Raw genomic sequence first — 13,528 nt, 5'->3', positions numbered from 1 at the left:
GACATGACGTCACGTCACACTTCTAATTAAGGAGCTACTGAACCGATTTCAAAAATTGAAGTTATAAATTCTTATATTATGTAGTTCTTATAGCACTATTTGCCTCATTCGGTTACATAATGAAATCTTTGGTATTTTTATACCGAAAGACGATAAAAAATTCAAGTACAGCGAAGTAGAGAAGGCAAAGTTATCAGTGCTGAATCTGATCTAGTAGTATCGGATTTACCGTTCCCTTGCACAAATACAGTGAAGGAATAGTCAATGCATTTGTGCAATGCATGCGCACACACTTGTGCTCAATAATAGTGCCCATTTAGTTGACTTTGCTTTAATCCTTAGGTATTGGGGTTTTACTTTTTACTCATAACATATTAGTATTTAGTAGGTAGGTAAATATGCTATCTGTATAAGCTGCATAAAACAGGCCCAATGTTTGCTAAGTTTGAGTTTGGAAATGAATTGAAAAATAATACATTAAATATTTTATTTTACGTCTTAAATAACTTACAAAATGCATACTTAGTCTTACATAAGAAACAATACAAAAACAAAAATTCCAGTTCCTCAAAATGAAAATAAAAAAAATAGGTAAGTATTAACGTTTCAGTAGCATTTACTTTTTTTAATTTTAACTCAAATTGTGTACCTATAGGGTACAATGATATATTATGCTTTTCATTTAATTTTGAATAGCCAGCTGTTTCCAGAATATTGTATGAATTCAATGTTTGTTTTGATTCTGGAAACATAATCAAATAAGAAACTTGAGAATAACACGATGAAAAATATGTGTATGATTAAATTCCTCGTAGTCAGGATCAGATCGGCTTCATACATAAGATTAAAATGAACTTCCACCTAAAACTTAGAAGCACTCTTCATCGTCATATTACGCGATTCATGTTCAAGTCGAAACTAGAGAGCCTCTAACGTTTCTAAGAAACGTTGAGCCGGCGACGCGTCGGCGCGTCGGAGCCTCATCCACTCACGTGAAAATAAACGTTCTATCTTACTTTTGAAATCCTTTCGAGGGATACTCGCCCTAACTCTACGGCGATACGGCCTAACATGGCGTGGCTGTCGCACGTTCGAATGACGTAAGCCGTTCTGCGCGCTCGCTGACGTAAGCTCGTTGTGCAACGAAGCCCGAGGTACATTTTGAAGCAGGGCTCTTGGAGCGAACTCGCGTAGAAATCGACGACGTTAAGAAACGCTGTGACAAGACGCAAGGTCGTTTTGAAACCGTGCTTGTCGGGTAAATCGCTTAAAGTACTATTGTCTCCTTTTATACAACGCTATCATGTCGTTTTTGTTTTGCGTCGCCACCTTACATCGAGAGGACACACAATTCACCGTGTTTTTGTTGGCCCACAATGATTTCCTCTTGAACTATACAGATATTTTCCTCACTTTATCTAAAATAAAATCATGTAGGCATTTGTCTTATCTCTTTAACACCTAGGGATGATGATAAGACTAGACAAAATAAAATAACTTAGTTTCAAGATATAGAAAAGTGACAAAAAGAGGCTCTTGTTTCATTAGAAAGGATCGTGTTAAATTTTCACAAAAGAGAAAGATATAAATTCCTATTTATCTTACCGTGTTCCACATTGATTTGTACAAATGTGCTTGCATTCAGAGTATCAAAAAGATTGTATACGAAGATCCGGTGTTATAGCATCTAGGCTATCTCTAGTCTCTACGTAACGTGCACGCTGTCAAATACACGTTGCCTTTCCTGGGATATAGTTTTAGTGTTGTATTTCTTAGATATCGAAGCAATGCGAGAGTTCTTCGTAAGGTCCTGCTGTGATTATTTGCTCGCTGTTTATTTTTCCTTTATCAATGTGTAGTGTATTTTACAGCACACAATGGCTTTTATGAAATGACAAAATATTTATACTAATAGATCATTGACTACCGAAATAAGTATCTATTATTTAACTAAAGAACTATCATATCATTTCGTTGCGAAAGATTATGCTCAAAAAACTTACTCAAAGACTAAAATACAAAATGATAATTCCCTTACACACTCTTGCAATCATTTTCATCGTAGTATTGATGATTGATCCCAAGTCGAATGAATTAAAATGAATAATATTTCGGATCACGGGTTATTATTTTATGCGATAAATCATAGCGCCATTTATTGTGGCAAAACACAACACGCAGACTTATTAAATAGAATTATGAGTAACAAAGAATATACATACTGGCAATGTTTCAAATTTATGTGTGTTATATTTTATAACTGTTATTATTTGTTTTATACTGTTTAGTGTATACGTATCAATTTCATTATTTGAGAAAATGATATTCTACACGTCGACTATATTCCATAAATATTAGTTCTAGCAAAAGCTAATCTTTCTAGAGAATTATACTCTATTGAAAAGTGATAAGCGATGTGTTTTAGTTTTTAACTTTAGTGCTAGAGCTATCAGTATCACACATTGAATTGATCCGTGTAAAGTGGCTCTTTTTATCATTCATTCGCCACAATACATTTAGACGATGATATTATAAAAGCAAAAAGATGTTCTATCGAAGTGTCTGAATTGTTTTAATGAAAATATATTTGTGAAAATAAAAGAGGGAATATTGAAATGGAAAATCGTATTAAATATAAGGAATAGCGTGTACAGTTTTCGAGAAAACCCGCAGGCTAAATTTTGCTAACAAAGCAGCTTTATGTACATATTATATACAGTACGTAATTTATGTTGTCACTTGTCAGATCACTATAGTGTTACAATTATATGTAATAGCTTTGTGAATACTATAAAACTTATATAAGGGTAAGAACATTTTCTAATAATTCCAAATGAAACTGCCAAATACATTCAACGTTGGCATTTGTGTTATCATTATTCACATTGATATAATATAGGCCTTAAAAGAATGAAATTTAAAAAACAACTAAGCTTATATACAGCAACTATTAAGCATATCACCTGCTCACATAGCCCATTGTGAAGCATGTGGAATTGAATAAATTTTATTTGAAATTTTGAACGACTTTTCTACGATATATGATGCGTGAATGGTTAATTGGTCTTTTAAAAATGTGTCTAATTTTCTTTAAATATGGCTGGGCCACTGGCCTACACAGTCCTTGATTCATAACATAAGCTAAATAAAACATACTGCACAGAGGTTAAGAAAATTACTATTTATCTTTAAAACGTGAGTTCTCTTCTTTACATGTATTTTTATGATATGGTGTTACTTGATTTATAAGAAATCGGTGTAATTATACTTCCTAAAATATTGGTAGATACCACAATAATACAAAAAGTATTTGTGGTAAGTATAATATTTTTCATCCACCTAATCAGTTTTGTTTAATTCCTCTCCAGTTGGTCCATAGATGCTGATATTTTACTTTTGTTTTGTTTTTGTTGTTTTATTTAACTCTTGAGTCAGTATTCATGTATCACTTTGCTCTAATTGTAGATTGTAATGGAAATGATACGAAACGCACTTTTATTTTGAAAAAATAAGATGGTATATTTCTTATATCATTACTACCGAACTAATTCGTTTAAAATCCATAGGCCTCTTAATGGCCTCTTTATTCTCCATCGTATGGCACAACACAAGATACCGGCTGTTTCTTTGCAGAGATAGTGATTTATAAAATTGCACTCCATAGATAGTTGTCATTGGAAAAGCATTAATCCTTAATGATCGGTTGCCAGTTGCTACTCAGACTAGATTGTTCGCTACAGTCCATAAGCTATAAATCTTATTGGATTAAGAACGTACGCATATTATATAAGTTGAGTGGACTGTTGTGTTTAAATGATTTCCAATTGTCTCTTACTGCTTTTGTTAAAATAATATCCACCGAACTTTGTATCGAGGTTCGAAGTTATAATGTGATTTTCTAGACACGGGAAGATATATATGTATTTGTAAATACATACTAAATGGTTTTAATCGATCTATCTAAATTTTAAGGAATGTGTTGTTTTTCCTTGTTAATTGTAAATCATTCACTGTACGCTAAAAAGAAAGCTCGCTCATAAAAACCGGATAGAACTTCAACACGAAGCAGGTAAGGTGTGTTGACATTGGGTATTTGATATGATGCCGCGAGTGCGTGGCTGCGAAAGCCGGATAGTTAGGCGAGATCTGTTGTATGCGGGTATCGCGGGAATCCGGGCCGCATCCGGGTGCAATGAATGCGACGACGTTTTCAAGGGCGCGCCTCAGGTGATGACGTACGATACGTACCCCACTGCCTCCTAACCACCCGCGGGTGTACCACCCACCTAATAATGCACGTCTGCGCCCTGTCTGCCACGTCCGAACCCACTGCAACCTTAAGTACTCCTTAGAAAACACCTACACACCCGTAATCAAGGGTAACGGAACGGCTTCAGCCACCCCGCAAGTTTTATGAGACTCACGAACGGACGGGACGGAACCGCTCTACGCACAGACAATATCACTACAACATGAAGTTAGATGATAGCTATGATAAACATAAACAAAACATTATCAAATTAGGCTAAACTGATATCGCGTCCAAAATTATTATCTAACGTTTTGATTGACAAATTAATTAAATGTCAAGGTTTCGATAAGCGACGTTTTCACATGAGGTTCTGGTATATGTAATTAGTGAAACATTAAGTTGATAGCTCTCTAATTATCATAATAATAGTGGAGAAGAGGCGGGGTGGCGTCCCCGTCAGCTGAGCGAAAACGAAAGTAAACAGAACTCGGTCAAAGGGTTTGTACTCACCTACCCGCAATATTTATGTGGGTAAAGGGGGGTTCGCCACCCCCACCCCCCGAACCAGTCACCCTCCTTTGATGGATTGGTTGGCGACCGGCGCGGATGGTTCGACTAAAACGACTGAAACACGGCCAAACTCAACTACGCGTTAGTACCGATTTCCTGTTACCTCAAAACGAAAAAACTTTTACCACCAAATTATTCAGCGAAAGTTCTTGGAATTCTTTTTTGTTTTGTTTTGGCTGGCGGCCTCCCCGTCACCCACACTCTCTAAAGTTATTCCAGTGACACGGATTGTTAAATAACACTCGTCGTAAAGGTTCAATCTGCGGATTACGATACAATAAAATGTTTTTATTACTCTCTCTCCCCACTTTCTTTATCTTACATACAGATTCGGAACGTTGTTTATTTTGAAGTAGCTTTCAATCTTTTTATGACGTCACTTTACGCCCCTCCGCTAATGACGGCGTTAGATTGATACGTATCGACAGGTACTGAATAGGTTTCGGCTTACCTGTAAATGAGGCCTGCGTATCCAATTACGATGAGGAGACCCTAAGGCGGCTCTTTCGCCAAGTCCGCTATATCAGTTCCTCTATAAGCTGATTAAAACACCGCTCTGAATTGAATTTTCTACACAAGTGGATCAACGAAGGATCAGTCTTATGAATAGAAGCTTACATTATATAATATTATGTATAAATAATAATATCGCAGTAGAGTTAAGAGTTACTCACAAAGCTGTGTACACGGATGATCACATCTTGCCTTCAGTCGTGTTACGGTAATCACAAAACAATATAAAGCCAACGTGGAGTCGAGGAGTACGTGACGTCACATAGTTTAGACGGTAATTTGTATCAACGTGCAATTGTGTTACACTAAGGGAAATGCGAATGAGTCATCTTGAGGCTGTGTGGTAAATATCGTTATTATCGTTTAGCCTTGAAACGTGACGCGGAAACTAGTTGCGGAGTGAAAGCATTGTGCGATTGATGCAATGAGTCTGCCGCGAACTGTGTCGAGGACGTTCCTAATGAATGAATTAGACGCGAATTATATCGTCTCGGCTTTTTCTCCTTAATGCGATTTCGCTATCTCCTTGGGCTGGTTTTTCTGGCCGAAATGTCGGCATAATATCGAGCTCGGGTTTTTCTCTTGTGCACGTACAACATGTAACGTTTTATATTATGTTGATCGTTTATCCTGGTATAGGAGTTTCTTTGGATTGATGTAAAATTAAATGCCGATGTCGCCACTTCATGAACATTTTCGTGATAAACAAACAGAATAGTTTTAAAAATAGTCAACAAAATTTTTATATAAAATTTACATTAGGTATGAATTCTTGAAATTAATCGTTATACTAAACGCAAAAGGCTAACTAAAGCCAGCTGCCGAATGTCAAACGTTCGCATTTTACTTAGTTTTTATGACGACACTGGACGGGGCGAGCTGAGTTCCTAGTATTTTAGTCTAGGAATGAAATGTTTCCGTTGGAAGGGCGAAAAACTTTCTATTTATAGCCTAGGTTAAGTAGCGTGGCCTTCTGTCGAACATATTTAGACTTAATACTGCGTTAATCCCAATACTAAGTGCCTGTGGTGCCGTAGTTCTCAGTTTGATAGAATTAAACAATCTTTTTAAATGCAAAATATTTTTGTAAGTAAATACAACTTAATTGATAATCTATATTCTTCATAGCATTTCACAGATGACCTATAGGATTAAAACGTTAAACATTTAACTTCGTAAAAACTACGCACATGCTATCACGACAATCCTCAATTTTATGGCATACTTCTTGTTAAAGTATTAACTATTAACCCATCAATAGGTGTAATAAATGTACAAATCACGCGACTCACAACTTCACTGATCGACGGCTAAACAGCGCGGTAACAACGCGTTATTTATAACCCGCGGCTTGGTGCCCGCCTCATAGATTGGTGCACTTATTCGTGAGTGCATAATGCACGCACGGTCAAGGACGAGCGTGCACCACGTGTGCCATTGTTCCATCTGTTGTTTGTGCGAGGGCGTCACTTGTGCTCAATGACTTTACACGCTTTATTGATTCAAGAAAGGTGAGCACCGTTTGGAGGAGGAAACTGGAAGTAATTTGTTTTGAAATTGCGATAGATGTGCTACATACGGGGAACAGACAGCTGCTGGGAAGTAAACAAACGTACAAGCATGTTCAATACTCAGAAGGAACTTATTATCTTCTTTATAAATGATATATTTAAAACGTGATACAAACAAGTGATCTAACGTATATGTATACAGTTTACGGTTTACAGGGCTTGGAATAGTTTGAACCATGTTTATTAGAAACTAATGTACCGAACAAGTGCTTTGGTGCTTAAAATATACGTGTGACGACACAAAATAGTTTTATCGGCCTCAACGTTTACGCGTAGCACTCCGTGTAATTGCTAATAATGGAGGTAATATCGTGGGTTCATTTTGTGATGGGCTTACGGGCCCGCTCGGCGGTGTAATGAAACGTTCTGTTATCAGACTTTATCAGACGATTCTATCACGGTGGGTAGTTTTAGTTTAAGCAACGTGCGAGTTAATTATGGATTCGGTGATTGCTTCTTGCGTGAAACCGGAACGAGAGATAATGTTCCGAGGCGAGCTCTGTGTGATAGGTAGGTTTTAGGTATATGTGTTTATTATTGTATTAATTAGGATGCAAGGTGGAGATTCTTGCCGTAGGTTCTTATTTGGTATTCTGGGGCCGTATTATGATGACCTCTTATTTCCAGGCAGAATACGCCTTAAATTGAACTGACTGGCAAATTCATATTATGATCACAATAACCAGCCAGGTCGCATATAAGTGTTTTCTTACATGTAATACGGCTAACTCTTGGAATTGAATATAAATCGAATAGGTGATGAAGAAAGTAAACAACCCATTAATTAAATAAACGCTTTGTAATGCAGGCGGGTGCCGGGTACAATACATAACAATGAGCATAATTGCAGCATTCGTTTCAATTTAAAAAAAATAGTTATCTGTATCGTAATAATAGAAATCATTCAGCAGCGCTAACTATGAATAAAAAATCGTAAACAAAAACGGAATCGATAAGCGTCACAAATAAATTTGAGATAATAAAAATGATTCGGTTCATTCATTGGATTCACGGTCAAGGACAAACGTCGGGTGTGATTAATTGAGCTACTATTACGTTTGCCCAATTAACTCGAATCTATTCTAAATGCCGACGTAAAGATCGCAAATGTTTGCTCTGTTGTTGTTGTTACGTCATACGCGTAGTCGTTTTATTGTTTGCAATTAATTTAATATTAGTTGAGAGATTTTGTGGTTCTCCGTGACGCTTCTCGGAATACATGTCTAAATATAAATTGTATTTAGTCATGTTTTGGGACGGGTCTTAGTTCTGTAGGAGTTCAATAAACAACTTCCCACGTTGTTGAGCAAAATTCGTGCGGGTCTAGTGAACCCGACGGGACAAAATTTCTAGACTTGTGTCTATGCTAAATAAGTACCTACATAAATAACATCCTCGATTTTGAGCGTAAATTTATTAGGTACCTTCTCGTATTTATTTAATGTACAAACTGGGTATTAAACAATAAATAGTCACTGATCTTATAGATAAGTTATATTGCCATCTTTATTAAATAACATAGGTTAGAAAATAGGACATACATTTACATAGTTATACTCAAACATACAAATTGTATACATAAAATTTAAAATATCTAAAACATTATATGTATGTATGGCGTTTGTACATGAAGAGACAATCATCTATCGCATCTTCTAATTCCAACGTGCGATAATAATACTGCTTTTATGCTAAAGAAAATTGTTAATTTATTTTGTATAACAATAAGGGTAGGTTAATTCACTTGCTGATAAAAAAAAATTCAAACTTATTTATTTCTTTCCTTTACATTAGGTCTTAAACAAATTTGTGATTGGAACACTCCTATTAAGCAAATAAAATGCTTGTGTCAGGAGGTTCCGCTCTTCCTTAACACTATTACAGAAACAGAAATAAAACAATATGAATGAATACAATGCAAAAACCTAAAAGAAAAGAAAGAATTTAATAAAATCTCTGTAAGTGTATGCATGTGTATGCGTGTATGTGTGTGTGTGTGTGTGTGCTATTAGACAATTAAATAATTTCCAATTGATTTGTCATTTAAAGGTAGATTGTATAGATTTATTCAGAAATTGTGCATCCGCCCCTAAATATTACCCACTATAATTATTTATCTAACTAACGCAGGGCTACGAGCGAGGCGGGTCGCCGCAGCCGACGCACCCGCAAGGCGCGTCGAGCCCGGGCACCGCGCAGAGCGCGCCTGGCGGCCTCTCGCCCACGCAGGACTCGCAGCACCCGCCGCACCTGCCGCCCGGCGCGCAGCCACCGCACCAGGTCAGTTTATACTAGACATAGAGCGATTAGAATAGGAATATTTTGGAAAAGGATCTTTATAACTTGTGTTTCGTTCTTCAATTATTGTTTGTATTGAAGAGTCTTTTTTTATCTGTGTTTGGTTCTGGAAATCTAGTGTTTGATTATATGCTAGTACCTATCTATAGATTTAGAGGCTTTAAAGACTAGTAACGAAATCAGGTTGTAGGTGTAAAATGTTCGAAACTTTGGGATGAATAATGTAATATGTACCTAAATCTTTTATCCGTTGAAGTATACTTAATCATTTGCCTACTCTTGTTAGGAAAGGTCACGGTTCAATTTTGTCTATATTTGAATTACATAGATAAAACAATTTGTTAGAAAATCTTAAAATGTTGCGAGAAACACGTTATCAAAATTATGCAAATACAGTGGTACCTATACACTTTTCGCAAATCTTAATAAAGTAGCTAGCTCTTCCTTAGTGATCATTCTGCACGCAAAGGTTCTCGGGTATTTCTTCATGTACATTTGACCCTTTTCCGTGTACCTACAATCAAAAAATTCTTAATGATAAGAGTTCTTACCGTATTTATTCATAGAAAGGTGGAAATACTGCCACAATAATAGGTACTTTACTGTTTTTCTTGTGTGGTTAAATTTTGATAGGTCTTCAGAACGCTATGTGATTTCTAGCCCTTTAATCCAGAAATTGTAATTTCTTGAATTACTTTAAATTAAGCAAAATTATAGAGAAATGGTTTTTTATCAAAATACAGTAAAATAAAGATGAATATAGAATGCAATAGTTAGCTGTTATATGACATTATTACTTATTAGTAGAAAGGTACATGGCTTCTTTACAATGCAATATAAAACTTTTCCGCCATAAAAATGTTAGGTAGACGCACCCGTCTACCTTAAACTTGGTCACCACTCACCACCAAGTTTAATACTAAGAATATATTTCTAGTAAAACACTTACAAATAAATAGTTTGTAGAAACAAAAACCTATACTTCTCAAAGGTCCGTAGTTCAAGTGAGCAACTTGAATAGTTGAAGTGGCTGCGTAATATTTTTTATGTCTCCTCTATTGCGCAGCATAATATTTTCTTAAGTTTTAAATCCACGCCTTTAAAAATTCCCTTCGTGGTATTATTTCGATGTTTACAACAATGTGTCTTCCATGAAGATTCGAAATTTCGCTTAAATTTTTATGATAACTAACCTCTACCAGTGATGTACATGCAATTAGTTTTTGTTTGTTCAAAATTACAATAACATTCTATTCCATATTTTAAAAGATCACGAAATAATAACCGTGTGACGTATGTACTCATAAATTTTAACTGTTCAATTTAAAATACAACTGAAGTCGGCTATTCTGCTAAAAGTAGGGACATTCCATTCAATATTCAAAGAAGGCATAATATTATCTATGTTTTTGATGTTTTTCAATGTCTCAACCAACTAGTGAAGGCATAAACAAATTACTAACCGTGGGATATTAATTATGTTTGGCCAAGGTCTGCACTTATTGCTCTCTACTGTGACGTAAACAGCGCGAGGAAAAAATACAACTAATTACCATATAATATGAATAATGCTGAATAATTTAACTGCCATAATGTCGGTATAAGTTACACTTTTTTTTTTCTATTGACTCTTTTTATTTTTGTCTATAAATATTGTGATAACGTATTGTATTTATAATATCATCTCTTATAAAGAAATCTTAATATACACTTTTACCTACACGATGATAATAAGAGTAGGTATTCGTTTAAACATCGCCGCACATTTTTTGAACGCCATAACGCGGCCACGTTATTTTATATGGAAATCTGTAACGTTAACGAAATTGCACCTACCGAATATGCGATGGGTATGGTCGAATAATCCACGAGACTCGGTGAATGCTTTCAGTATGAACTTTACTGTTATCGCCAGCCGTTAAACTGCTGGCGGGCGTACGCAATTTTTAAAAATTACCATCCCCTCTAACTACTGTTTGCGTTATCCTACTGTGGGATGGTTTTAATAAGAAAAAGCTCGTACGTAACTGGAAACGGTTAGAGATGTGTAGACAAGGCCTTATATTAATTGCAGAATGCGACTTCGGAATGTTTTTTAATCATATAAGATATATGAAAATCACTTTTTATATCGATATGTGAGTCCAGGGAACCCTTCCGTGGTGTATCAAAATACATTTACAATACGTTTAGTATTGTAAATGGAATTTGAACGATATCAATGAATTGATAAATTTAGTTTTAAAAGTGTTTTCATAGATAATAGTATGATGATTCATACTAATGATTGAACGTAAAACTCCATAACACAATAAAAACATTAATTCATTATAATAATTATTACTTAAGTAGGTACCTACCTATTACATTCCATATTATATTCCAATTGCAATATAATATTTATCAACCAATATTTAATTTAGTTTCAACCTAATAAACTATGACTTTCTGTTATAATAATGTTTGTTATTTTCATCTTAAATCTCTGATATATCTGAAATTTCCGAAAGTATCTATGCTGTGGTCTATTGCGGCTGTAGCGAATTTTTAAGCTAGGTTTTAAAATTTTACTTATTAATATACCTATGTGTTTTTTAAAAAGTAAATCTATCCACACATATGCCTGTAGACATCAGGTACAATCTTAAGCCTCCTTTATATCTAATCATTTATCAGGCACAACTGAATTTCACGCTTCAGTTAAAAATAGCTTTATTATACATTTTATTTTCATTTAATGATACCTATAATTGGTCTTGAAATTATTACCAAGTTGACCACAACCTTGACGTAATTTCTAGATAAGCGATTATGCTTGCAACACGCTCGAACGTCATTCTTACAAGTTTTTTTGCAAGTGAATTATTTATTCAGTGTAGATTTACTTTTTACTAGGTAAGTAATAAATTGTACTTAAGCGATCGACATAGATTCCTGCGCGGCGTTATTCATCTTTTAATGAATTTAATGGTAGATGATGAACGATGTTCCTGATGATAGGTCTTGTAAGATTTTTTTGCACTGTGGAAGATACCTATTACCTTCAGAATAGAAGTGGAATATATTTTACACTTCAGTGTGTCATCATGAGGGGAATTTGTAAAAATTTCATGTTACGTATCTATGACATGATATGGAAAAAACTAACGAAATTTCTTGCCGATTTGCTAAATGGCCCAAGTCGCATATCTTGCTTCATTCGAAGTTAAATTCAATTTCAATGCCATAGAGCTCTATGGTGTCGGTGTGTACGATTAATTCATTTGTGAATAATCACGATAGTCGGAGGTGTCGGTAGAGCGGCGTTCCTGCACCAAACACACGTAGCGGGTTGAGAGTTTTTGGCACGCTTCCTTCAATTTACATATTTCTCGCGCTCCGTAGTCCGTACGTATGGGGCGCACGTGGCCGAGCCGCCGAGTGCCGACAGTATAATAGAGACTTAGCGCACATGTTGAATTGCATTTGCATGCCGCCTCGTCTTGTTGCCCGCCGTCCATGCGATTTATATGATAAACTAGACTTTTGCGTGCTCGCCGCTGCTCTTGCTCTTTTTTCGTTGAGCTGAAAAGTATGAGTCGTTTTAGCTGTGTTTTGAAAGAATTGTTGAAGCAAATATTGACTGAGATCCGAAGGAATGGGGTTGGTTGATTAGTAGGTAATTTTATAAACATTTAATTTTCATGCGAATAATTATTATTTATAATTTAGATACCTACATTCCTAGGGTAAAAAATAAATATAGACATTTACTTAATACAAATTATTTATCACAATACTATTTTGCATATTATCTCCCCAAAAACATAGGAAATACAAATGTACCCAATATGTAAAGTGACTTCGGCTTATCCATTAAGATATTTATTTTATTCGCAATAAATGTGGCATGCGATATCTAAAACCTTTTTATTTTTTATGTTACGAGCACGTCTCGTGGGGAGCAAAAATTAAACGTCACTCAGATATCGTGAAATGCACGGAACATTTGAGCCGCGAGGGGCGCACTGTCGATTCTACAGATCCTGAATTAAACTAAGTCCCAGTTGCACTTTATGCTAACTTCAACTCAAACGGTGCGCTACAAACGTTGTGTCGTAAATTTGCTTTTGTATGTCTTTGCTCCGCTCGACCGAGAGAAATTCTCTCTTTATAAATCAAAGTAACTAACGTAATTAAAAATTCCAACTCCCTTAACATTTGTACTGGCTAATCCAATTGTCTTGTAGCGCAGCAATTTACTAGACTTTATTACTAAATTGCATACTAGTGCTAGTCTCCGACCGAAGAACTAGAACGGTTTCAATTCGACGACGAAGGGAAA

The 13,528-nt window shown here is 35.5% G+C and overlaps 2 protein-coding genes and 1 long non-coding RNA gene across 9 annotated transcripts in view; 1 reads left to right on the top strand and 2 right to left on the bottom strand.

The window, feature by feature from the left end:
* The window catches only part of LOC149479341 (uncharacterized), a 381,306-nt gene that overhangs the window by 62,305 nt on the left and 305,473 nt on the right, over positions 1–13,528 (bottom strand). The window lies entirely within an intron of this gene.
* Atu (Another transcription unit) overlaps positions 1–13,528 on the bottom strand; it is a 463,287-nt gene that overhangs the window by 281,791 nt on the left and 167,968 nt on the right. The gene's annotated exons all lie outside the window — the stretch shown is intronic.
* The window catches only part of osa (trithorax group protein osa), a 91,079-nt gene that overhangs the window by 17,544 nt on the left and 60,007 nt on the right, over positions 1–13,528 (top strand). For all 6 annotated transcript variants that reach the window (XM_089707916.1, XM_089707915.1, XM_089707914.1 and 3 more), the window contains exon 3: positions 9,037–9,186. In XM_089707916.1, coding sequence (XP_089564042.1) covers positions 9,037–9,186 — 150 coding nt within the window. The remainder of the gene's footprint in view (positions 1–9,036; positions 9,187–13,528) is intronic.

Source organism: Colias philodice, chromosome 20 (genome assembly GCF_061535455.1).
Source record: "Colias philodice isolate Cphi_HAF_F1 chromosome 20, ilColPhil1 Martin Lab GWU primary, whole genome shotgun sequence".
NCBI classification, from domain to species: domain Eukaryota; kingdom Metazoa; phylum Arthropoda; class Insecta; order Lepidoptera; family Pieridae; genus Colias; species Colias philodice.
The sequence above is the reverse complement of the archived record's forward strand: the minus strand, read 5'-3'. Positions and strand labels throughout refer to the sequence as shown.